The following is a 26864-nucleotide window of genomic DNA, read 5'->3' as shown; positions in this document are numbered from 1 at the left end:
AACATGTTAAAGCTTGATTATGAAGTTAGTTTGACAAGTTTAATCGACATATAATATGTAAGTTCGACGTTTTGGTGCGCATCCACTTGACTTTTGGCTACATTTCTACCGAAATGTGTCGTGTTTGAGAACCGAAAGACACAGACTGCAAAACTAAACGCTGTTTTTGGTAAGTATAATTCCTTCCAGGTCTTCTGATGGAAGAACAGCAAAGGTAAGGGAATATTTATGTGGTAAATTTGGGTTTATGTGGACTCCAAGATAGAGGAGCCATAATGCTACTTTTTGAGCGCCGACTCATAGTATAGCCCAGTGAACGAAACCTGTAACGTTAAAAATAAATGTAACACAGCGATTGCATTCAGAAGAAGTGTATCTAACTATATATATGTAGAACATGCATATTTAGTCAAAGTTTATGATGTGTATTCCTTGTTAGCTGACGTTATCTGCCGGAGCTATCGTCATTTCTCAGGACATTTGAGTAGCATTTTTTGAACGATGCATCATTGTAAACAGAGATTTATGGATATATATAGCATATTATTGAAAAAACATAAATGTACTGTGTAACATGTTATATTACTGTCATCTGATGAAGATTTCAAAAGGTTAGTGCATTATTTTTCTTTTAATCCTGCGTTTGTTGATTGCATATTTTTTTCAACTTGGCTATGCAAATTAGCTGTGTCTTCGGGGGGGTGGTGGTTTGACATAAATATGTGCTATGTTTTCGCCGTAAAACATTTTAGAAATCTGACTTGCTGGGTAGATAAACAAGGTGTTTATCTTTCATTTGAGCCATTGGACTTGTTAATGTGTGGAGGTTAAATATTTTTAGGAATATTTTTGCGTTCCATGCGCCACCTTCCAGCTGAACGTGGGGGGGGGGTGTTCCAAAATTGGAACCCTAGTCCCCTTCTGTACTCTATTAGTACAAGTTCCAGTAATCATTATATGCGAAGGAAAACAGTACAAGTAGTCTAGTAGTAGATTCATTCCGGAATTATGATTTATGTCTATAATAAAAAGAAGAAAACTTGCCATGTTTTAGACAATATCCCATCTTTTTGTCAGCATCATAGTTGGAGGTTGTGGAACACCAGTATAGTCCAGGTGATTGGTCGTCGGGGAGGCACTCGTGGTACCAGCTGCCGTTGTAGTGGAAGGGAAACTCACAGGGCTCCCCGGTCGACGTCCCATTGGTGGTGTGGACAACTATGGGTAGAGGAGAAAAAATCATTAGAATGAATCCCATGGCACCCATTTCAAAGTAGTGTATTAGGAATATCGGAGTTCGTATTCAATCTGGACACATCTAAAGATATGACCTCGCACAGTTTGACTGTCAACTCAACTGGATTTAGTATGTAGGACAGGTCTGTGTACAGATCCTTAATGTAGGACCTGTACACAGAACACATTCATTGAATACAAATGCTGCTGCTTTCAATAGAGAGCCAGAGTTTAGATCATGTTAAACTGTATCATTTAGCAGAAGGCGACTGGCAAACAACTGGCATACAGTGCCATAGATACGATTTCAAATGGAACAGGGTCAAGGGTATTTAATGTGATGCGCAGGGGGCGTCAATTGGGTATGGCACAGTATGGCAGCCACCATACCCTAGTTCAACACCAACAATTTAAAATAGGCTACTAAAATCATTCCAATGCGGATTAAAATGCAAATGCAATTTAGCGATATTAGCGGGCTAGTTTTAGAACCATTCGGACAGCTCTGGGGCAGGCTGTTTATCCGTAGTAGAGAACATGTTTTGGGACGCGTCGGAGCGGGAGGGAAGGCCTCAGTGAACAACGCAGCTTTTCTCCCAAAACAATGCAGAGGTGGAAGATGGCTGAAGATAGCGAGGTAACTGCTGTTTGACTTGACAGGAAACTAAACTCCAGTTTTTTATTCCCGGTGCTGAGCTAGTGTGTAGCAGACAACTGCGGTATGACAATGCGACTGAGGCGAACGAAGCTGCAGCAGCCAAGGTGATAAAGGCTGGAGTCAATTCAGCTGTTCTCCAAATTGCATTTGAGTTTTTCTTAAATTGTGTAGAAATGCAGCAAATGAGCTTCGACTTGATAAAAAAAGATCACTTTGCCCCTGTCACGTTGCCATACCCTAAGTTTATTCCAAATGACGGCACTGTGCAAACCTGATGTAGTTCAGGTGAAAATGAAAGTAAGTGTGTTCATACAGGCCTTGCTGAGTCATATTCGCCATGTCGACAGTTACAATGAAAACCCTGGTAATTCTGGTTGGAAAGATTCCCCTTCAATTCCAAATGGAACAAATGAAACGCGTGACTGCCAAGCAGAGCTCTGTACAGTGCACCTGAACATTAGCATATAACGGACCATGCTAAATCTATTGTCTCCAAGTGATACAGGATGTTGTTCATAAAGATATTCATGTAAAAGGTCCTAGGTACACTGCCGTTCAAAAGTTTGGGGTCACTTCGAAATGTCCTTGTTTTATAAAGAAAATAACTTTTTTTTGTCCATTAAAATGACATCAAATTGATCGTAAACACAGTGTAGACATTGTTAATTTTGTAAATGACTATTGTAGCTGGAAACGGCAGATTTTTTAATGGAATATCTACATACAGAGGCCCATTATCAGCAACCATCACTCCTGTGTTCCAATGGCACGTTGTGTTAGCTAATCCAAGTTTAGAATTTTAAAAGGTAATTAGTCATTGGAAAACCCTTTTGCAATTATGTTAGCACAGTTGAAAACTGTTTTCTGATTAAAGAAGGAATAAAACGTATTTTAGCCTTCTTTAGACTAGTTGTGTATCTGGAGCATCAGCATTTGTGGGTTCGATTACAGGCTCAAAATGGCCAGAAACAAAGACCTTATTTCTGCAACTCGTCAGTCTATTCTTGTACTGAGAAATGAAGGCTATTCCATGTGAGAAATTGCAAAGAAAATGAAGATCTCGTACAACGTTGTGTACTACTCCCTTCACAGAACAGCGCAAACTGGCTCTAACCAGAATAGAAAGAGGAGTGCACAACTGAGCAAGAGGACATGTACATTAGAGTGTCTATTTATTATGTCCTATTCTATTCCACTAGGAGAATAAGCCGCTCAGAGGACAGAACACACTCACTGCGCATCGGCCGCTGGCAGATATTATTGGTCGACTCATCCCTCCTCCAGGCGTCTGAAGAGTCGCGCTTGGCACTGACCAGCCCGTCGGTCACCGTGAGGCCCATCTGGTACACCGTATAGATGGCCTCGTCCAGGCAGCGCCACAACAGCATGACGGCCTCCATGACGCCACAGCTGAACAGAGACAGGGCCTTGGTCTTCACCTCCAAACCCAAGCACTGGGACGTGCCCACGTGGAAGAGACGGTGGCCGGACCCCCACTTCCACTGGGACCCCCTGGAGCCGTCACACTCTCCCAGGGTCACGCTGAACCCAGACCCTGCAGACTTAGCCCCTGCTATCCCGGAAACTCCAGTCCCAGACGTGGACATAGCTACCAGGCACTTTCCTGTGCTCACATGCTGGATGGTGAAGGTGTCGTCACCTGGAAATGATCATGAACACACAGTTGAAGTCAGAAGTTTACATACACCTTAGCCAAACACATTGACACTCAGTTTTTCACAATTCCTGATATTTAATTCTCAGCTTTTATTTATTTCATCACATTCCCAGTGGGTCAGAAGTTTACATACACTCAAATAGTATTTGGTAGCATTGCCTTTAAATTGTTTAACTTGGGTCAAACGTTTCGAGTAGCCTTCCACAAGCTTCCCACAATAAGTCGGTGAATTTTGGCCCATTCCTCTTGACAGAGCTGGTGTAACTGAGTCAGGTTTGTAGGCCTCCTTTCTTGCATACGCTTTTTCAGTACTGCCCACACATTTTCTATAGGGTTGAGGTCAGGGCTTTGTGATGGCCACTCCAATAATTTGACTTTGTTGTCCTTAAGCCATTTTGCCACAACTTTGGAAGTATACTTGGGGTCATTGTCCATTGGGAAGACCCATTTGCAACCAAACTTTAACTTCCTGACTGACGTCTTGAGATGTTGCTTCAATATACACACATCATTTTCCTACCTCATGATGCCATCTATTTTGTGAAGTGCACCAGACCATCCTGCAGCAAAGCACTCCACAACATGATGCTGCCACCCCCGTGCTTCACGGTTTGGATGGTGTTCTTTGGCTTGCAAGCCTCCCCCTTTTTCCTCCAAACATAACGATGGTCTTTATGACCAAACAGTTCTATTTTTGTTTCATCAGACCAGAAGAAATATCTCCAAAAAGTATGATCTTTGTCCCCATGTGCAGTTGCAAACCGTAGTCTGGCTTTTTTATGGCGGCTTTTGCCTAATCTTTGCCTAAATAGTTCAGCTTGTCGTGGAGGCAGGGGACCAAGATGATGACATTTCAAGGCATCTCAACAACAGTCAGATAAGCATTTAAAAAATGATCTAGAAACCCCAGGGGTCTATTGGGCCTCTGTGCTTATCATGGTCTCCAACATTGATTGCTGATAATATTCTCAGTCAGCAGGCCAAATGCTTTTATCCTCCATCATGCGGCAGCCTTAAATCCATGAACCATTCTACCAACAATACAAAACTGTTTTATCATTTCCTAATCTGGACTAAACAATTGAATTGAATTAGAGGCCAATTAAAAACAACTGGTATGATGTTTCACTCCGAATTGGGTGTGATGTTTCACTCTGAAACACTTTTGATGAGCTGAAAATAGCCTTTACTTTTCAACAATTAGATACTGTATAAAATGTGCAAATGTGAACGTGCACGTGTAATAAGGAAGACCATATAAGGAACTATTAAACAGTAACAACATCAAATGAAATGGTTTAAGTCTCCATAACGTGTTGACATGAATTACGAGACGAACCAGGAAGAAAAACTCAACTGACAGTAACTATCATTAAATGATATCACGTGTACTGTGTAATAGGTTAGCCGTTGAACTCAGAAACATGACAGAATGCATATGAGTTGAACATATTCAGCCTATGATGAGTATGAGATTAGATATTTATAAACTGGTACAGCAACACGGTGTATGTCTAATTAGGTGGCCTACGCTCATTAAAGAGAGGCTAACCGGGAGAGAGAGAACAGTACTTGACCATGGGGATATATATGATCGTGCAAACTGTTTTTACAGTTACAACAGCAACGAACAAATTCTGCAACATTTGGATCACTTCAACTGCGTGCAACCTTGCAGCAATGACTTTGCAACATTGTCCCAACAGACTCAATCGGGCTGCACATTTTAAACGCGAGAGGGGTTTCAAGACGTCATTCTGTTAATCCTGATGGATCTAGTTTATAAAATGGTCATTACGCATTTCGAAAGCAGATGAGGTATTTGATAGGCCAAAAACGAAAATAAACCAAAGTCCACATATGGCTTTAAAAAAAAAAACAAGTTGATTATACGGCAAACGTACGTTACTTTCTGCTTTTGAAATTGAACAAAGGGGCTTGACGTCCCATTATTGAGCCTAACCCCCGTCCCATTATTGAGCCTAACCCCCATTCAAAACAATAATAGGCTACCACGGACCCTAAGTAGCAGTTGAGTCTATGGAAACGCGATAATCTTTCAACGAAGTTAGCCAGTTATGCGGGCATGCCTAGTCTCATGCCTAGTGATGACAATGGAAAGCACCTTACTTACCGGAATATGTAGTTGACGCGCAACTTCCAAAACAAATAGTTTTATCCCAAAAGAATAAGAAAAAACATAGGTAAACTGCTGCTTGAATTGTCATTTTATCCATGGTTATAATACCACGGATTCTCTATTCGGATTCATACGTCTCCAGTAGCCAGCCGACAGTTTGCGCATACCCAATTCTGCGTTTCAAAGTAGCACGAGCCTACTTCACAATTGTTGACTGACAGCTGGTTGACTAACCTCTATTCCCCGTCCTAGGCTGTTACGGGTTTCTGCGCGTTATCCCGTGAAAGATTGCGCGCTTGTGATTCGCCAACAGTCGACCTCGCATCACAGACCACTCCCAGTCCGCGAACTGAAAGTGACAACTTCATTGATGTTATTTTTCTATATAATGCACAAATCACAGTATTATGCTGAGTCAATCACAAAAGACACTGATAAATAAAGAAAAGTATGTTGATGCTGCGCCTCCAACTATCTTAAGCCACTGTCAATTCTCTCAAAGACGAGCAAATAAGAACAGCCGTGAAACATCATGCAGTGAATCATCTCAACCACGAAGCCTGCATTCTCAGCCAACAACAACAGTCAGGCCAGCCTGTAGAGGCCATTGCCAGACAAAGGATTTCTCCCAAATGGCACCATATTCCCTATATAGTGCACTACTTTTGACCAGAGCCCCATGGGTCCTCTTCAAAAGTAGTACACTAAATAGGGAATAGGATGCCATTTGGAATGTGTGGAGAGACCCACGACTCCCTCCTCCACATGATAACACCCCTGCCCTCGTCCCACACCACAGAGCATCTCAATGCAAATGACTAATTTCAAAGCAAACGTGGCATAGCAAGACACAGTTCAGATACAACTTGGATGCAGCTTCATTGTATTTACACTGAAGGCACAGAGCGTTTGTTATGAACATTATCAACAAAAAAATAACAAGAGACAGTAAACATGTTCAAGCATCCGTGATATCCTCTTGCATGTATTTCTTTCCACACAACAGAAACCCCATAAGTCTACATATTTCATATCTAATAACTCTGTGTACCCAATATAGAAACACAACAACAGGTAACACAACAAAGGCTGTACCTCGTAACAGACAACCCACACATGAGTCTACTTAGAATACCGGATTATTTCTCAAAGAGCTACCATTTACATGACAGTACTTTGGTACATCGTTTTTGTTTCATCTTTCGTTCATTTGTTTCATTCTGTACTCCTACATTTTGACAGACGCGTGGAACAAAATGGAAGTGAATGACAAAATATTGTTCTCGTAATGATAAATAATAAAACGTAAATAAATGCCTGCATTTTCTCTTGATTTTTTCTTCACTTCCTCTCATGAATATCATGCATGTACTTATAAACTACGTTTTAAAAATACTGTGAGGGTGTGAGTGTGTGTTCTGTGTGTAGGAAAATACGCAATAAACAACAACAACAAAAAATGAAAGACTAAAACATAATCTTTCCCGTGTTGCATTGATGGACTTTGGTGCAATAAAGTGGTAACAAAGAAACCCTGTACTTTAATGACAAGTTAGATTTCAAAAAAATAACTTGATTGAATTGATTTGGGGTGTTATTTCTGTTCATGAATAAAATACATATAAGATGACTACAGAATGTATTACAAAAAGCATGACTTTGTCTTTGCTGTAAAGCACAACTGAATCACCACCATTGTTATCTTAAACAAAGAAGAAAATTGTTTTGGGTCCTGTACAATGCATTACAGAAAACTAGGTCTTCACTGTGTGAGAGACTTGTACTCACAAATATAGTGGGTACCAGCATTAGTGGGAGCAGTTGGCATTGTACCATAATAACAAAACAACCTTACAGTGCAAAGAATATCGATCGATTTTCAAATGCCTACATTAGAATGCCAAAGTACTTGGGATAACAGCTCTAGTCCTCTTTAAGACGAAACTTACATCACACGAAGATGCACTCCCTCACTCTCAGCCACACGATTGGTCCCTGATTCATCAACTACTTGTATAAAGCACAGGAGGTTGGTGGCACCTTAACTGGGGAGAACGGGCTCGTGGTAATGACTGTAGTTGAATGGTATCAAATACATCAAACACATGGTTTCCATGGTTTCCAGGTGTTTGATGCCATTCCATTTGCTCTGTTCCAGCACATTATTATGAGCCGTCCTCCCCTCAGCAGCCTCCTGTGGATTCAAGTGGATAAAGCTAATTGGGCTCTGACATCCTGCTCTAAGTTTCCTTGCTGTGGTCCATGTCAGACCCAAACAGAGGCATACAGTTCTTCACAGTCATACAGAGTTCAGCCCATTCCCATGCTTTACCCAACTTTAGAGAACACCACCATTTTTCTGTCTCCAATAAGTCCTATAGCGCATCTGGAAAAAGCACCGTATTCCCTATATAGTGCACTACTTTTGACCAAAGCAGTGCACCTAATAGGGGAAAGAGTGCCATTTTGGACACAGCCCTATTCTCCAGAGTGAGCTTCCAGATCTGCGATGAGAACGTTTCCATCGAAGTCTGTGGCCTGGGAACTAGTATGTCTGTAGTACGCGTTTCCCAGGGACGGCAGTCTGTGGAAGTGCGTCCTGTTCCTCTTGTAGACGAGCCAGAGCACCGCCACCAGCACGGCGAAGATCAGCATGGCCACCAGGACCGCGGCTGGGACGACACTGTGGTGCAACCCTGGAAGAGACACAGAGGGGTGAGTTTACTGGACATTGAAGGCTCATGGTAGAGGACATTGTTAGTCATGGTAGAGGCTGGTCCCAAGATACCTTGAGTTGCCAAATGATTAGAATGTGCATGAGAAAAAAAGCATAACTGTTAATAGGCTCAATTAAATACCTACCATTTAGTGGCTCCACTTCTACCTCGGGGATCGTATCTGCAAAGAAGACGATCTGTTTAACTTGACTGATCTATAGAATACATACATGTACACTGTACTAACACATAACACAAAGCTTTGTCATAATGGAAGTTGGAGGCTACCGAGAGCCTGCGTTTACACATACAGCCCAAATTCTGATTTTTATTTAATTTATTGGCAAAAATATCTCATTTGACTGGTCAAAATACCAATTATTGGCAAACAATCTAATTTGATTGGTCAAAAGACAAATTAGTGGCAAAAGATCAGATTTGGGCTGCCTGTGTAAATGCAGCCAAAATGTCTCGACTCCACCTGAGTTAGTTTTGCAGACAAAGCCCAGTCTGTCAGTGCACTGAGAGAGGAGCCACATCCCATCAGACACCCTGGTGGACACACAGGTGTCTGCTGTCAGCAGGCTGGGGTCTGGGGCCTTGACGTTCCAGTTGGAGTAGTCCACAGGAGAACCATCGAACCATGCCATGGAGCCCGCTAAATTGGACCAGACAAACAGATAACATGTTCAATAAAGAAGTTGTGAATTGGTTCATTCGACCCCTCTGCCCCAGGTCATTGGTGTTTTTTCCCCCCACAGTACTTCTATCAACTCACCAGGTAAAACACTAAGTCAATAAATAGTGTCAAAATACTACTTGAAGAATGTTGAAATTCATTATGTTACTAACCCTAATAAGCTGGGTCTTATCCCAGTTCTGTCCGTAGCACTCACATTGTCTGTCTTTTGCCAGCTGTTGGTTTATATTGTAAGCCAAACCAGCAAGCTGCTTATTTTTGATGAAAAGAGAGGAAACTTGGGGAAGCATGTGCTTACCGTCAGTGTTGAAGAACATCCCCAGCCAGACGGCTTGATGTGGGAAGCCATACGACCGCAGTTGCTCCAGGACGAACCTGTTTTCCGTCTCTGTCTGTATGGTCAGGACCTCTGACGTGTTCGCTGGAAGAGGTAAAACACCACTAAAAATCTTCATTATTACATGTGTATTACTGAGCATGAAGAAGGCAATTATCGGTGAATGTTTTGCACCCTCAGATCTATAGCTACAGTACAGTATTAGCTACTAGAATGGAGCTAATACATGGATCCCATAGGGGGAGCTCTCACCAAACATTACATTATGGACAATTACAACAGGGAGCCATCCCAAGGAAATTCCCATAGAGAGAGATCCATTACATCCTTGATCCATCCTAGCATGAGACCTACTGTAATTGACTCCATGGTGTACTGGACACTTACCACAGTAGGATGAAGTTGCTGAATCAAGGACAGTTTTGCAATTTCCCCTTATGGGTTAAGGTTAGAATTTGGGCAGGGGAACCTGATCCTAAATCTGTGCTTGAGGGCAACATCTGCTCGAGCGTTCCTGTACCTTTGTGTTTGCAGTGCTCTCCGGCCTCCTCCAGGGTCAGTCTCTGGACCACGGGCTCAAAGCTGTAGCAGCTGGCGCCAAACCTCACCCACGTCGATGGACACACAACCTCGTAGCTGGTGTACGCATTACTCTCTACGGGAGAACATTTAGAAAAGCAGTATTGTGCATTTCAAACTCTTGAGGACGGACTAACAGCACAGGAAGCTTTAGTAGCCACTGTTTTATAATGTGCGAGGAACCCAGGCTATACTCACTAGGTGGTGGGACATGGCACAGGGCTCCCTGGAGCGGCATCTCACAGTCGGCCCTCCTCCAGCCCCCGGTGACGTCCATGTACACACAGTCCCCCAGGATGAAATCATCATCATCGGCCGCAACCCAGTGGGTGAAGACCGTGTCACTGCCGTCAGACCACTGGTAGTTGATTCCATCCTGTAGGGTCGTACCGTCACAGGCAGGGAGGAGGTGACACACACTCTCAGGGTGAGCCTACGTTGCTAAGGCGGGTTGCTTTCAGTCTTGTAGGTCACGTCATGCAACGGGGCAGAAAGAGCAGTGGGCAGCAGGCAATGTTAAAAGGTTCGGCTTGGGGAAAGTGTGGTGTTTATAGACCAATGTGTCTGGCATTGTGTAGAGCGCTGTGAATCAATTCTCTCCTTTCCTGTCCTCATTCCATATTTCACGAGTAAGACATTCCCTGAGTCTATGGGATTCTTGGATACACATGTTGTGCGTGGCTTAGAATTCCTCCCAGCCGGCCTGGCGGTTGAGAAAAACTACTCCCATACTGTATTGAGTGAAGCACAAAAATGCGCCCCAAATGGCACCCTATTCCTGACATGGTGCACTACATTTGACCAAAGCCCTATCGGTCCTGGACAAAAGTAGTGCACTATAAAGTGAATAGGGTGTCATTTGGGACGCTAACATAGTTATGCATGGGCTGTGGGCCAGGAGGAAAGCTCTGGACAACTGCAGTAAGGGAATAAGTTGCAGTGTGATAAATATTGCTGTTTGTCACATATGCTCTCTCTAATTCTCTCTTTCTTTCTCTCTCTCGGAGGACCTGAGCCCTAGGACCGTGCCCCAGGACTACCTGACATGATGGCTCCTTGCTGTCCCCAGTCCACCTGACTGTGCTGCTGCTCCAGTTTCAACTGTTCTGCCTTATTATTATTCGACCATGCTGGTCATTTATGAACATTTGAACATCTTGGTTATGTTCTGTTATAATCTCTACCCGGCACAGCCAGAAGAGGACTGGCCACCCCACATAGCCCGGTTCCTCTCTAGGTTTCTTCCTAGGTTTTGGCCTTTCTAGGGAGTTTTTCCTAGCCACCGTGCTTTTACACCTGCATTGTTTGCTGTTTGGGGTTTTAGGCTGGGTTTCTGTACAGCACTTTGAGATATCAGCTGATGTACGAAGGGCTATATAAATAAATTTGATTTGATTTGATTTGATATCAGCTATAAGACATATATCGGTACATAAACACCAAACATACAGCGCATTCAGAAAGTATTCAGACCCCTTGACTAATTCCACATTTTGTTATGTTACAGCCTTATTCTAAAATGTATGAACTCGTTTTTTTCCCCTTCATCAATCTACACACAATAAAAAATGAAAAATCACATTTACATATGTATTTAGACCCTTTACTCAGTACTTTGTTGAAGCACCTTTGGCAGCGATTACAACCTCAAGTTTTCTTAGGTATGACGCTACATGGTTGGCGCACCTGTATTTGGGGAGTTTCTCCCATTCTTCTCTGCAGATCTTCTCAAGCTCTGTCAGGTTGACTGCACAGGTATTTTCAGGTCTTTTCAGAGATGTTCGATAGGGTCCGGGTCCGGGTCCGGGCTCTGGCTGGGCCACTCAAGGACATTCAGAGACTTGTCCCGAAGACTGTTTTGGCTGTGTGCTTAGGGTCGTTGTCCTGTTGGAAGGTGAACCTTCGCCACACACTGAAGTGCTGAGCGCTCTGGAGCAGGTTTTCATTAAAGATCTCTCTGAACTTTGCTCCATCCATCTTTCCCTAGTCTCCCAGTCCCTGCCACTGAGAAACATCCCCACAGCATGATGCTGCCACCACCATGCTTCACCGTAGGGATGGTGCCAGGTTTCCTCCAGACGTGACACTTGGCATTCAGGCCAAAGAGTTCAACCCTGGTTTCATTAGACCAGAGAATTTGGTTTCTCATGGTCTGAGAGTCCTTTAGGTGCCTTTTGGCAAACTCCAAGTGGCCTGTCATGTGCCTTTTACTAAGGAGTGGCTTCCGTCTGGCCACTCTACCATAAAGGCCTGATTGGTGTAGTGCTGAAGAGATGGTTGTCATTCCAGAAGGTTCTCCCATCTCCACAGAGGACCATCTGTCAGAGTGACCATAAGGTTCTTGGTCATCTCCCTGACCAAGGCCCTTCTCCCCTGATTGCTCAGTTTGGCCAGACGGCCAGCTGTAGGAAGAGTCTTGGTGGTTCCAAACTTCTTCCATTCAAGAATGATGGAGGCCACTGTGTTCTTGGGGACCTTCAAGGCTGCAGACATTTTTTGGCGCCCTTCCTCAGATCTGTGCCTCGACACAATTCCTTGGACCTCATGGCTAGATTTCTGCTCTGACAAACACTGCCAAATGGGGGAGCTTACATAGACAGGTGTGTGCCTTTCCAAATCATGTCCAATCAATTGAATTTACCAAGGATGATAAATGGTAACTAGCTCAGTTTTGAGTCTCATAGCAAAGGGTCTGAATACTTATGGAAATAATGTATTTCTGTTTGGTATTTTCAATAAATGTGAAAATAAATTCGAAAAACCTGTTTTCGCTTTGCTAATTTGGGGATTGCGTGTAGATTGATGAGGGGAAATGATTGAATCCATTTTAGAATAAGGCTGTAACGTAACAAAATGAGGAAAAAGGGAAGGGGTCTGAATACTTTCCGAATGCACTGTATTCACATAAGAGTTGTAGAAATATGAATGCGTGTATGTGAACAGAAAGTGCCCAAAATGAGACTTAGTACTTTTGATTTGAGGTGATCAGATACATATGGTTATGATATGGTGCGAACATGCCGGGAACAGTCACAAAGATGAAATCACCATGCTTTGAAAGAATGGCATGGACTGGAGAGGGGGAGAGAGCGACAACATCTGAGTAAACAGACTGTCAGATGCACGTGGTCTCAGGCATTTCTGTATTTACAGCATTACTTCATTGTGGCCATGCTGTTTATAAAAGACCTCTAGCTAGTGCTCTTAGCGGTTTCCGTGCGTGACCTAAATCTATTATACACACTCCTAACATCATCAAAGGTCAATTCATGCCGCAGACCAACTTCGACATGCTTGTTAACGAGCCTTATCTTCACACGCACACACACGGGCCCAGACAGGTAGCAGTACTCAGCGGTATAGTATAATACATACGTCTTGACTATACAGTCCAATCCAGTGGGGGAATGCCAATCTATTGACAAGGACAGTAAGGAAAGCCTGGTGGAAGGGGTCGGTAAACACTCACTAGCTCAGACTCAGACTCTAAGCACATATGCAGCGCCTCGTACCAGCTCATGTTGCCACGGACAACCCTGTATCTGCGGTTCTTGTACTCAATATTGTCAGGGAGAAGGTGGAGGTAGGAGTGGGATGGGGGTTTAGCTGCGTCTGTTGCAGGGAAAGAGAGAGGGAGAGAGGGAGAGGAAAAGGTGAGAGAGATTGTTTCGTGAGGGCATCGATTCGTCACGAAATCAACAGAAACACTCATTTCAATGTTCAACAATTCCCGAAGGGGATTTCTCTCAGTGAGCAGACTCAACGGGGTGACAATTTGAGAGCACAAACCAGGAAGCTATAACCGTTTCATCAATGATGTAATACAGACCTGATTGGTAATATCTCAGCTCTGTGCTCTGAAAATAGGCCCTGATGTGTCTGAATGAGGGTGAGTGACAGAGGGGAGTCCTACCTTGGGGTCTCTGACAGACAAAGCCATATCCACTTTCTGTGCACTTCTCGTCGAACCACTTCCCTGTCAGGTGGAAGTTGTGGTTGTTGGAGAGCACCGTGCATAGAGGATCGTCCCCGCCCAGGGGCCCGCTCAGCCACTCATTCTGCAGAGGAGGGGCGCCCACACACACGCATGCACAGAAAGGTAAACACACACACACACACCCCAATCAATACACTATACAGAGAACATCACCAAAGCACAAAGACTATTTTAGAATATTTTATTTTTCATTTAACCTCAAATCTCCGTAGAGGAGGTCTTACCGTCAGAGGGTTCTTGGGTTCTACAGGGGACCAGTTGGTGTAGCTGACATGTTTCCCATTGGTCCATTTCATGGTGTCCTCATCCCGTAGACCAATCCAAACGCCCACTGTCCCGCCCTGGAGCAGCATGGTGATGTACGCTTGCTCGATCTCGTCTTCGATGGCGACCAGCGTGCCTTGGAAAGAGGAGCAGATAGACCGGGCATCTTTCCATCTCTTCCCCTCCTCAGCACTGTTGGGGAGGTGCAGCAGGAAACACTGCCAGAAGACACACAAAACACAGGTTTTGGTAAAGCTCCACCAACAACACTTTTCCTTATCTATTTGATATTAATGGTTAACAAAGCATATTTAGCTAATAGTAAGACATTTATGTCATACTAGTGTCTGTGTTTTAAAGGTCCCCACTCTAGTTCCCTGCAGCCAATCTGGGCGTATTGTCACCAGAGATGGATTGAGCTGACAAATGAGTTAAAGACTGCATTACATAGGCAAGAATGTGTTTTACTAGAGATAGCTTAGGAGTAGAACAATCCCTCATTGTCTCTAAATCATCCTTGCATCTGTGAAACTAAGCCAGGGTGGGGGTTAAGACAACAACCCACGTGCAGATAACGACAGGATGAAGCCAGTGCCTTAATGATGCTCCTTGGTCGACATGAGGAGGGTTGAACCAATCATTTCTGAGCATTGTTAGTGTCAGCTATATATACAGTGAGGGAAAAAAAGTATTTGATGCCCTGCTGATTTTGTACGTTTGCCCACTGACAAAGAAATGATCAGTCTATCATTTTAATGGTAGGTTTATTTGAACAGTGAGAGACAGAATAACAACAATAAAATCCAGAAAAAAGCATGTCAAAAATGTTATAAATTGATTTGCATTTTATTGAGGGAAATAAGTATTTGACCCCCTCTCAATCAGAAAGATTTCTGGCTCCCAGGTGTCTTTTATACAGGTAACGAGCTGAGATTCGGAGCACACTCTTAAAGGGAGTGCTCCTAAAAGACTATATAAAAGACACCTGTCCACAGAAGCAATCAATCAATCAGATTCCAAACTCTCCACCATGGCCAAGACCAAATAGCTCTCCAAGGATGTCAGGGACAAGATTGTAGACCTACACAAGGCTGGAATAGGCTACAAGACCATCGCCAAGCAGCTTGGTGAGAAGGTGACAACAGTTGGTGCGATTATTCGCAAATGGAAGAAACACAAAAGAACTGTCAATCTCCCTCGGCCTGGGGCTCCATGCAAGATCTCACCTCATGGAGTTGCAATGATCATGAGAACGGTGAGGAATCAGCCCAGAACTACACGGGAGGATCTTGTCAAGGATCTCAAGGCAGCTGGGACCATAGTCACAAAGAAAATAATTGGTAACTACCGTGTGAAGGACTGAAATCCTGCATCGCCCACAAGGTCCCCCTGCTCAAGAAAGCACATATACATGCCCGTCTGAAGTTTGCCAATGAACATCTGAATGATTCAGAGGACTGGGTGAAATACCTTTTTTCCTCACTGTAGTACACTGCATTTGTGTTAAGGTTAGGTTACTCGGTCCAACACTCAAGGGTGGGGGGGGGTCGACCAGCCTCCTTATTGCAATGATTAATCGATATTAAATAAAGATGATTATTTTAAGAAATGACCAAGTCTCTCTCAGTACTGAATCTCCATGACAACGGTCAGATGGCCAAGAAACACTCAAATCAAACCAAATGTTATTGGTCACAAGCGCCGAATACAACAGGTGTAAACTTACCTACGAGCCCAAACCCAACAATGCAGAGTTAAAAAGTAAGACATATAAGAAATATTTTCTATATAAAAAAGGAAATAGTAACACAATAAAATAACAATAATGAGACTATATGCAAGGAGTACTGAGTCACTGTGCAGGAGTACCGGTACTGAGTCACTGTGCAGGCGTACCGGTACTGAGTCACTGTGCAGGAGTACCGGTACTGAGTCACTGTGCAGGAGTACCGGTACTGAGTCACTGTGCAGGCGTACCGGTACTGAGTCACTGTGCAGGAGTACCGGTACTGAGTCACTGTGCAGGAGTACCGGTACTGAGTCACTGTGCAGGAGCACCGGTACTGAGTCACTGTGCAGGAGCACCGGTACTGAGTCACTGTGCAGGAGTACCGTTACTGAGTCACTGTGCAGGAGTACCGGTACTGAGTCACTGTGCAGGAGCACCGGTACTGAGTCACTGTGCAGGAGTACCGGTACTGAGTCACTGTGCAGGAGTACCGGTACTGAGTCGCTGTGCAGGAGTACCGTTACTGAGTCACTGTGCAGGAGTACCGTTACTGAGTCACTGTGCAGGAGTACCGGTACTGAGTCACTGTGCAGGAGTACCGTTACTGAGTCACTGTGCAGGAGTACCGGTACTGAGTCACTGTGCAGGAGTACCGTTACTGAGTCACTGTGCAGGAGTACCGGTACTGAGTCACTGTGCAGGAGTACCGTTACTGAGTCACTGTGCAGGAGTACCGGTACTGAGTCACTGTGCAGGAGTACCGTTACTGAGTCACTGTGCAGGAGTACCGTTACTGAGTCACTGTGCAGGAGTACCGTTACTGAGTCACTGTGCAGGAGTACCGGTACTGAGTCACTGTGCAGGAGTACCGGTACTGAGTCACTGTGTAGGAGTACCGGTACTGAGTCACTGTGCAGGAGTACCGTTACTGAGTCACTGTGCAGGAGTACCGGTACTGAGTCACTGTGCAGGAGTACCGGTACTGAGTCACTGTGCAGGAGTACCAGTACTGAGTCACTGTGCAGGAGTACCGGTACTGAATCACTGTGCAGGAGTACCGGTACTGAGTCACTGTGCAGGAGTACCGGTACTGAGTCACTGTGCAGGAGTACGAGGAAGTTGAGGCGATTGAGGTAATACAGTATGTACATGTAGGTTGGGGTAAAAGTGACTAGGCAATCAGGTTATAAAATAATGGGCACTAAACTACACACACTCCCATTCAAGCCCTACCATGCAGAGGCTTTGAAATGAATAAAAGGATGTGAAATGAGGGGAACCTTGTGTCCGAAGTAGAGCCATCTCTCTGGACAGCCTCCGATGTAGTGAGGCTCTCTGGGAATCTCCACCACGGACACGGTTCGGCGCTTACATACGTGAGCATGGAGACCGCCACACTCACCCGCCGACCACTGACCTGTTGGTCGCAACACGTCAAAGAGAAGTCTGTCGTGGTGTTGTGTGTGTCTTTGTTCTTACCTGAGATAGAGGACATGGTCACACACTGTTTATGTTTCACTGGGGCATCATGGGAGCTTCCTTCTGCCCAATTCTGATAATCCACAGCGGACTCATCACTCCAACTGCGTACACGTACACGCACGCACGCACACGCACACACACACACACACACACACACACACACACACACACACACACACACACACACACACACACACACACACACACACACACACACACACACACACACACTCCTATTACACCCCCTCAACATTAAAGAAACAGCATAACAGCATAATAAAATACAGCATTCAACAAACAAACAAATCAAACACTTACCTGAACTCTTCCCTCACGAGGTCTGTGGACAGCCCTATCCACCAGTCAGTCGACCCCAGAGAGAGCTGAGAGAACCAAGAGAAGAAAAGGAATGCTTAGCTCACTCATTCAAGGCCTACTACCGTCCTCCTGCATTCTGACCTCGCTCCAGTGAAGGGTCAGCCATTCAGCCTCTTTCACGCCACGAGAGCTCATTCAGCCCCTCTCCTCAGTCTTGGCCTCATTCAGCCCCTCTCCTCAGTCTTGGCCTCATTCAGCCCCTCTCCTCAGCCTTGGCCTCATTCAGCCCCTCTCCTCAGCCTTGGTCTCATTCAACCCCTCTCCTCAGCCTTGGCCTCATTCAACCCCTCTCCTCAGCCTTGGCCTCATTCAACCCCTCTCCTCAGTCTTGGCCTCATTCAGCCCCTCTCCTCAGCCTTGGCCTCATTCAACCCCTCTCCTCAGCCATGGCCTCATTCAACCCCTCTCCTCAGCCTTGGTCTCATTCAACCCCTCTCCTCAGCCTTGGCCTCATTCAACCCCTCTATTTGGCCTTGGCCTCATTCAACCCCTCTCCTCAGCCTTGGCCTCATTCAACCCCTCTCCTCAGCCTTGGCCTCATTCAACCCCTCTCCTCAGCCTTGGCCTCATTCAGCCCCTCGCTTTGACCTTGGTCTCATTCAACCCCTCTCCTTAGCCTTGGCCTCATTCAACCCCTCTCCTCAGCCTTGGCCTCATTCAACCCCTCTCCTCAGCCTTGGCCTCATTCAACCCCTCTCCTCAGCCTTGGCCTCATTCAGCCCCTCGCTTTGACCTTGGTCTCATTCAACCCCTCTCCTTAGCCTTGGCCTCATTCAACCCCTCTCTTTGGCCTTGGCCTCATTCAACCCCTCTATTTGGCCTTGGCCTCATTCAACCCCTCTATTTGGCCTTGGCCTCATTCAACCCCTCTATTTGGCCTTGGCCTCATTCAACCCCTCTATTTGGCCTTGGCCTCATTCAACCCCTCTATTTGGCCTTGGCCTCATTCAACCCCTCGCTTTGACCTTGGTCTCATTCAACCCCTCTATTTGGCCTTGGCCTCATTCAACCCCTCTCCTCAGCCTTGGCCTCATTCAACCCCTCTATTTGGCCTTGGCCTCATTCAACCCCTCTCCTCAGCCTTGGCCTCATTCAACCCCTCTATTTGGCCTTGGCCTCATTCAACCCCTCTCCTCAGCCTTGGCCTCATTCAACCCCTCTCCTCAGCCTTGGCCTCATTCAACCCCTCTCCTCAGCCTTGGCCTCATTCAGCCCCTCGCTTTGACCTTGGTCTCATTCAACCCCTCTCCTTAGCCTTGGCCTCATTCAACCCCTCTCCTCAGCCTTGGCCTCATTCAACCCCTCTCCTCAGCCTTGGCCTCATTCAACCCCTCTCCTCAGCCTTGGCCTCATTCAACCCCTCTCCTCAGCCTTGGCCTCATTCAGCCCCTCGCTTTGACCTTGGTCTCATTCAACCCCTCTCCTTAGCCTTGGCCTCATTCAACCCCTCTCTTTGGCCTTGGCCTCATTCAACCCCTCTATTTGGCCTTGGCCTCATTCAACCCCTCTATTTGGCCTTGGCCTCATTCAACCCCTCTATTTGGCCTTGGCCTCATTCAACCCCTCTATTTGGCCTTGGCCTCATTCAACCCCTCGCTTTGACCTTGGTCTCATTCAACCCCTCTATTTGGCCTTGGCCTCATTCAACCCCTCTCCTCAGCCTTGGCCTCATTCAACCCCTCTATTTGGCCTTGGCCTCATTCAACCCCTCTCCTCAGCCTTGGCCTCATTCAACCCCTCTCCTCAGCCTTGGCCTCATTCAACCCCTCTCTTTGGCCTTGGCCCCAGCCTCTGCTGTTTTATCCACAGCTCTGTCCTTTTTACAGCCTTCAACAGCCTCTCCATCAGAGGGCCCTTCAGTCTGATCCGAGACGCTGAGCTGTAGTGAAACAAGGTCCTTTATTTTGTTCCTGTATGCGAGGGCACAAATGTGCGAACGTGTCAGCGTGTGTGTCTGTATGTGTGTGTAAGAGAGAGAGTGAGTGAGGGCACTTGTGGGAATGAGGGCGTTCGCGTGGGAATGAGGGCGTTCGCGTGTGAATGTGTCGGCTAGTGTGTGTGAACTCGTGCCGGCTCGTGTGTGTGTATGTGTGTGCATGACTGTGTCGGCATGTGTGTGTGTCTGAATGTGTGTACGTTAGTGTGTGTTCACTTGTGTCGGCCCGTGAGTGTGACTGTCGGAACGTGTGTCTGACTGTGTGCGTCAGCATCTGTGTGTGTGTGTGTGTGTGTGTACAGACCTTCCCCATGCGCTCTCTGATGAATCGGAGCTCCTCTTTAGAGTGGACAGACAGCAAGTGGGCGCCCATCATCATACAGGCCAGGTTAACACCCTCCCAGGGAAAAGGCTGCTTGGCCAGCAGATACTCTGCTCCTCTGTAGAACACCCAGGGCTCGTTCTCTACAGGACAGAGGAAGGTTACACAGTCCCAGTCACACAGTCCCTCTCAGAGTTACAACTGCAATTGATAGCAGAAATAAGCATAAAAATAAATGAATAACAACTCAATAAAATGCGTCAAAAATGTCAAATATAACAAAAGACATAAAAACAAATACATTTACTTACGGTCATTATACCAGTAGGGTTTGTTCAGCTCCATGCCTACGAGACAAATAAGACAGACATTCTTAGTGATAAACCTTTCAAATCTATAAGGATAAATCAATAAGCAACTTTGAGATTTCAAACGCTCCATACACGATTAAGGCAGCCCCACACCTCTCTGACTTGCCGAGTTAAATAAAGGTTCAATTTGGGTGAAATGCGGAGGAAACATTTCTGTTGAATGCATTCACTTGTACAAATGACCAGGAATCCCCCTTTCTCTTTACTGTATAGAGGTGAGTTTCCCCCCTTATGATCCCTTACAGAAAAACCACATGGATTCACATGAACTGTGAACTGTACATGTTGTCACATTGACTTCACCTGAGATCACATGAAAACATGTCACGTGTTTTTTTTCCCGTAAGAGATGTACTGTAGGCAGAAAGGCTTTACATCAATCCAATCCATTAGTTATGAAAATAATGATTACCTCTGGGAACCTTGCAGATCCACTCGTGCTTGCTGTCGCAGGGCTGTGGCAGGAGGGCGTTGGTCAGGTCGCTGTACACGGCACAGCTACGTCGGTCATCCTCCTCGTTCTTATCCTCTACGAAGGAGGACACCACGGGGGTGCCGTCAGACCACTGCCAAGATCCTGCTGACTGGGGGTCTCTCTTATTCAGGCCCACCCAGAACCAACGACCGTCTGTTCTGAAAGAAAGAAAGAAAGAAAGAAAGATAGAGAGAGAGAGAGAGAGAGAGAGAGAGAGAGAGAGAGAGAGAGAGAGAGAGAGAGAGAGAGAGAGAGAGAGAGAGAGAGAGAGAGAGAAGCTGAGCCAAACAGATGAGCCACAGAGGAGAGGGTGAGAAACGACTAACCAGCCAGAGAGAGAGAGAGAGAGAGAGAGAGAGAGAGAGAATGAATAGGAGTAATCTATAATCACATGTAAAACTGAAGTAAATGTGTGTTCTTGATTCCCTCGGACAACACAGTATTATGAAAAGGTGAAAACAGGGCTGTAGGTTGTGACACTAACTAACCCATCAAACATGGAGTGGAGGAGTCCTTTGACAAATACCTGCTCCTTGTAGTGGTGGAAGCTGGCCAGCTGAGCTCCTAGAGCCTGGCAGAAGAAGTCAGCGTCTTCCCACGACCGCTTCATCAGGACCTTCTCACTGTGGAACGCCTGAGGACCACAGTCAACAATGACACTCCGTCGCCTAGACTACAGCATCTCCTTATCGGTGTTGGTTTTCAAGTGACAGCTAATGGGGCAACCTCTATTATTTAGAGAATTCCAGTGATCTTGTCATACTCCCTCACAGTGGTAGCATAAGCATTGCTTTTCGCAACAAGTTAATAACTGAGGAAGACACGAGAAATTGAGGAAAATAGAAATAGGAGAAGAGATAGAATGGAGAGGGGAGAAGAGAAGGAAAGGCAGATGACCTTGTAACAGTGGAGCAGGTCGGAGTGTGATTCCCAGCCTGGAGGACAGGGGGCGAAAGCGTCAATATGGACTGTGGGGAACAGGACCTCCTGGTAACCACTGATGCTCTGTTTACAAACTGACAAGGCCTTCTGGGATTTGCAGTCCTTCACTTCCCAGTGACCCAAGGCCTGGCCGCCTGTCATAGCCACACAGCCACCTGCACTGACTAGAGAGGGGAGGAGAGAGGGAGAGAGAGGGGGGGATAGAGAGACAGAGAGAGAGAGGGAGGGGAAGAGAGAGAGAGAGAGAGAGAGAGAGAGGGAGGGAGGGGGGAGAGAGGGGGAGAGAGAGAGAGAGAGAGAGAGAGAGAGAGAGAGAGAGAGAGAGAGAGAGAGAGAGAGAGAGAGAGAGAGAGAGAGAGTGGGAAGAGAGAGAGAGAGTGGGAAGAGAGAGAGATAAATAAAGAGACTGAGCTGTGAGAAACAGATCCACAATGCCAATCTAAGCATGCATTGGTTAGAGTGTTGCCACCACAGTTTTTAATTAACTAAATGATGGGAATTCTACTTCAAAGTCGTCCTGCCATTTCACCATAGCAACAGCATGATTAATGATGCTCTCACACTGACTGAAGGAAGCTGAGATTGTCAAACCTAAATTACACTTCAACTCATTAATCAGAGACAGCATCCCAAACGGCACTCTATTCGGCTATTGCCTTCACAGTGCACTACTAGAGTAGAGCACTACATAGGGAATAGGGTGCCATTTGGGACTAGGCCGCGGTGTGAAATGAAGTGAAGTGAATGAAGGACAGTAGACAGCAGACACGTCCACCTGGGGCTAAACTAACCCACAACTAAGTCTGTCTGTCTGTCTGTCTGTCTGTCTGTCTGTCTGTCTGTCTGTCTGTCTGGTCTGGTCTGGTCTGGTCTGTCTGTCTGTCTGTCTGGTCTGTCTGGTCTGTCTGTCTGTCTGTCTGTCTATATCCCTCGATCCACTACAACAAAACAGTAGTGTTTACCAGGGAGACGGTTGAAGTTTGTCTCTGTCAGATTTGTTTCTCTGCTCACGCCCACGCCACCACGTCTCCCTTCCCTACCTGGCTGATGCCTGTTCCAGTTTGTATAGAGCAGGGGTAGGGTGGATCCTTTGTGTCCCCCCAGCCAGCTGTACTCTCCTTGGCTATCCTGGTCCTGTAGGGCCGTCCAGTAATATACACTACATTTACATTTACATTTAAGTCACCGTTGGTTCCCATCTCATTTACCAGGCTGTTCAGAAAGGCCTGCTCAAACCTGCCACGGAGAGAAATCAACAATCATTCATAACAATGTATTCTTGTCACTATGAAATATGGGAGTTCCCATTTGAGGTGCAGTGTGTAAGAAATTATTAAGATGAGAAGTCGGAGTCAGAAATCAGACCTGTTTTCCACTGTAACCAGAGGAGCCTTGCAGTAGTAACCCTTGACAGCGTCTTCATAGCTCTGCTCGTGGCTCGTCACCATGTAGCAAGAGTGGCCCTTCCGCTTCCAATCCTGTGGGGAAGACATACGGGTGTAGGATCCTAATTTGAGTCAGGTTGCTACAGTAGGAAAATAATCCCACACAGCAGCAGGAAATGTGGATTATTAAGTGGATTTATAACCAATAGACATTGTTTGTAGGGGTTGATCCATTTTCTTTGTTAAGGCAAGTAAAGTCTGAAATTAAAGTGGAAATTACAAACTTCAGAAGCCTTTCGTAACCTCGAATACACTACAAGTTTGCATTTCCTGCCGTGCAGGTAAATTTGAAGGGACAAAACGAGTGATCAAATTAAGGTCCTACATCTGTATGTCAGTTAGATGAAATTAATCAAAATTAAAAATGAACATTATATGGGTGAATATTCCTACGACTGCAGACACCATGCAAGAGGGAGGACAGCCAAGACAATGCGCTGAATATACTGGAGGAGATGGACTAGAGGTGGGAGCCAGGCTCACACATTATTCCACACAGACACCTGAAAAGAGTTTGGGCCGGTGGACACGAATAGCAACAGGAGAGGCTCAGGAGAGCCGGCCAAGCTGACTGGATTGTGTTACACTCCAAACATTCTGGCAGTAAGAGCCGCATAGTTTGGAATTAGCAGTCGATGGCAGTGGCTAATACAAGCAAACACACGTGGAGGATTGGGGTCAGGGGAACGGGGCGGTGGGGGGTTAGGGCTATGACTGGGGCCATCTGTTAGGACTGGAGGGGGCTTGAGGGGGACTTTTGGGAAGTGTCTTAGGGACAGGAAGTAGTGGTGTTTTGACAAGTGTCCTACATTTCACTCCCACCTCCCCAACACTTGCCGACACGTGGGCGAGGAAGGAATGTACACCAGTTCCTCCGCGATGAAGGAGATTCTCTCTGTATGTTGTCAAATCCCTTTCCAACGGAGGCCGTTGTCAATCAACACAGGTCGGGTGATTGTGTGAATTATCCAACATGGCCTGAAAACAACCAAATACAGTCCCTGAAAAAAAGTATTTATTCTGTGAAGTTCCACATTTTTTTAATGTCCATTGATACTGCTCCTCCAGGGCGATTTCCTGTCCGTTTTAAGACATGGTGAGCAGTGAAACAGCCTTTATGAGTCAATCTGCTCATGTCCTCGTAAACAGAGGTCACAGCTCCACATGACAGTCAGACAATAAGTCATCTAGCTGATGAATCAGCTCATTGTACTGAATGCAGAGCAGACTCGCCCTAACCCGGCATCTGAACCCAACCAGGATCTTTCCCTGCATGCCTGGATATGTAGAACGGCACTACTCTGACCACACTGCTCAATGTCAGCAGTTTCCACAACACAGAACCTCTGTCTGACAAAGGATGTATGGAATCAACAATGCATGGTGCCATGAAATAAGTTCTTCTGGAAACAGTTGAGTTAAGATTGATAAGAGCGCTATGTTGAATTTCAGTTTCACCTTCCATGGATATGGCAGCTACAGCATTGTTCTGCTCAGGGCTAGGACTTATGCAGCGATGATATGTTGTAGGGCTTCTTTTTTTAAACATTTTGTAATTTTTTAAAATTTAATTTTACCCCCTTTTTCTCCCCAATTTCGTGGTATCCAATTGTTAGTAGCTACTATCTTGTCTCATCGCTACAACTCCCGTACGGGCTCGGCAGAGACGAAGGTCGAAAGTCATGCGTCCTCCGATACACAACCCAACCAAGCCGCAAGCCGCATATCCCTACCGGCCAAACCCTCCCAAACCCGGACGACGCTAGGCCAATTGTGCGTCGCCCCACGGACCTCCCGGTCGCGGCCGGTTGCGCGTGTGCGCGCGTGTGTGTGCCTACCTCAGGACAGCCCTCGTCCCCTGCTCCAGTGGGGTGTAGGGGCAGAAGTCCTGCTCTCCTACACACTGCAGGGAGCTTCTCATCGCATGGTGCCAACAGCCAGTTCCCCTCCTAGGACGAAACACACACATTTGAGTCATTTACTATATTCATTCAAATAAAGACGATGAACCCACCACAGACTGTAGTCATCGGTAAAAAGGATTCAGTTGGCCTTACCTTCACGCCAGTCTTGGCACAGAGCTGACTGTTGCTATGGGTAGGATGATGCACGTGCCAGAGAGTGAGGTCGACTGGGGAGCCGTCTGACCACTCTACAGCTGAAGACGATAGCTTCTTTATCAGGCCGATCCACACCTCTGAGCCAGACCCTGAGACTACAGTACACACATAAACACGTAAATATACACACATGCAGTGGTCTGTGCCACCAGAGACTCTGGGTTCGTGCCCAGGCTCTGTCGCAGCCGGCCGCGACCTGGAGACAATTGTCTTTCCGGTAGTTGATTTTGAAATGTTGACAAATCAACTAAGTATGTTGTGTATGTGTGTATATATATATTTTTTTTTTAATTTAATTTAAATTTTACACACTTTTCTCCCCAATTTCGTGGTATCCAATTGTTAGTAGTTACCATCTTGTCTCATCGCTAAAACTCCCGTGATCCTTTATGATGTCCACACTATCCCAGAACATAGAACACCACATAAAGTAACTAACATCCATACTAGACTATAGAACCCCCAGATCCAGACTCACCGTTAGCCAGCAGGCCCAGCAGCAGCTCTACCTCAGATAGAGAGTGTAGGCTGGTGAGGTTGGCCCCTACGGAGTTACAGGCAGCGGAGGATTCCTCCCAGCTCCCTGCCTCAGCCTCTGCCAGGGCTTTGTAGCAGTAACGGTTGTGGGCCAGCCAGCCCTCGGAACACACTGTGCGGTAGTACAGCCAGTTATCTGGGGGCGGGTGACGGAGAGGAAAGGAGACGAGAGGTAAAGGTCCAATTCAGTACAAAAACATAGGCACCTGTCATTCTAAGACTCAGGGGTAAAGAGAGAAATGTGGTATTTTATTAGGATCCCCATTAGCTGTTGCAAAAGAGGCAGCTACTCTTCCTGGGGTCCACGCAAAACATGAAACATAATACGGAATGACATAATACAAAACATCAATAGACAAGAACAGCTCAAAGACAGAACTACATGCATTTTTTTTTAAAGGCACACGTAGCCTACATATCAATGCATACACACAAACAAGTCATCTCCCATTGCCACTCTTCCAAGTGTCGTTCATCACTCTGGACAATTATAAATGAAAGAAGGCTGTAAATGGAAGTTCGTTCCTAGGTGGAAACATTCTAAAAATGGAGGTGTACTACTTGAACTTGTCAAATAAGAACACACATTCTCCATTTGAAAACATTTCCAGTGCCATGCCTACTGAACCGTACACAACATGTGTTTTCTGTTATAGCCCTGTTATAGCCTAGAGTGGAAGAAGCCGAGGTCAAGAGTTCATGTTCCAGGTGGAACCCAGCTGTTGAGCTGCTAGCTGAAGCTCCTCTCCCATTCCATTCGTAGAATCATTCAAACGACATCACACACTGGAGTGCCTCAGAACTTATACTGTCACTGGAAT

The 26864-nt window shown here is 45.8% G+C and overlaps 2 protein-coding genes across 3 annotated transcripts in view; both read right to left on the bottom strand.

Annotated features, from left to right (window-relative positions):
- LOC118370223 (lymphocyte antigen 75-like) overlaps positions 1-5973 on the bottom strand; it is a 38539-nt gene extending 32566 nt beyond the window's left edge. The window contains exons 1-3 of one of the 2 annotated variants that reach the window (XM_052499196.1): positions 5707-5973; positions 3129-3554; positions 1045-1218 (exon numbers count right to left, since the gene is read on the bottom strand). In XM_052499196.1, the coding sequence (XP_052355156.1) occupies positions 1045-1218; positions 3129-3554; positions 5707-5809 (703 nt within the window). In that variant the 5' untranslated portion in view covers positions 5810-5973. The remainder of the gene's footprint in view (positions 1-1044; positions 1219-3128; positions 3555-5706) is intronic. The other variant, XM_052499195.1, reaches the window with a different exon arrangement.
- A 605-nt stretch (positions 5974-6578) lies between these two features.
- Positions 6579-26864, bottom strand: part of LOC118369990 (secretory phospholipase A2 receptor-like) — a 35205-nt gene continuing 14919 nt past the window's right edge. The window contains 24 exon segments of the mRNA XM_052499202.1: positions 6579-8408; positions 8575-8610; positions 8911-9087; positions 9428-9550; positions 9987-10121; positions 10244-10421; positions 13421-13504; positions 13506-13657; positions 13959-14103; positions 14267-14524; positions 17316-17452; positions 17515-17618; positions 17836-17900; positions 20136-20296; positions 20465-20500; positions 20937-21157; positions 21488-21633; positions 21897-22105; positions 22982-23028; positions 23031-23177; positions 23307-23419; positions 25225-25335; positions 25444-25601; positions 25985-26179. Coding sequence (XP_052355162.1) covers positions 8191-8408; positions 8575-8610; positions 8911-9087; positions 9428-9550; positions 9987-10121; positions 10244-10421; positions 13421-13504; positions 13506-13657; positions 13959-14103; positions 14267-14524; positions 17316-17452; positions 17515-17618; positions 17836-17900; positions 20136-20296; positions 20465-20500; positions 20937-21157; positions 21488-21633; positions 21897-22105; positions 22982-23028; positions 23031-23177; positions 23307-23419; positions 25225-25335; positions 25444-25601; positions 25985-26179 — 3356 coding nt within the window. The 3' untranslated portion in view covers positions 6579-8190.

Source organism: Oncorhynchus keta, chromosome 37 (assembly GCF_023373465.1).
Source record: "Oncorhynchus keta strain PuntledgeMale-10-30-2019 chromosome 37, Oket_V2, whole genome shotgun sequence".
Lineage (NCBI taxonomy): Eukaryota > Metazoa > Chordata > Actinopteri > Salmoniformes > Salmonidae > Oncorhynchus > Oncorhynchus keta.
This window is presented reverse-complemented; position numbering and strand designations above follow the sequence as displayed.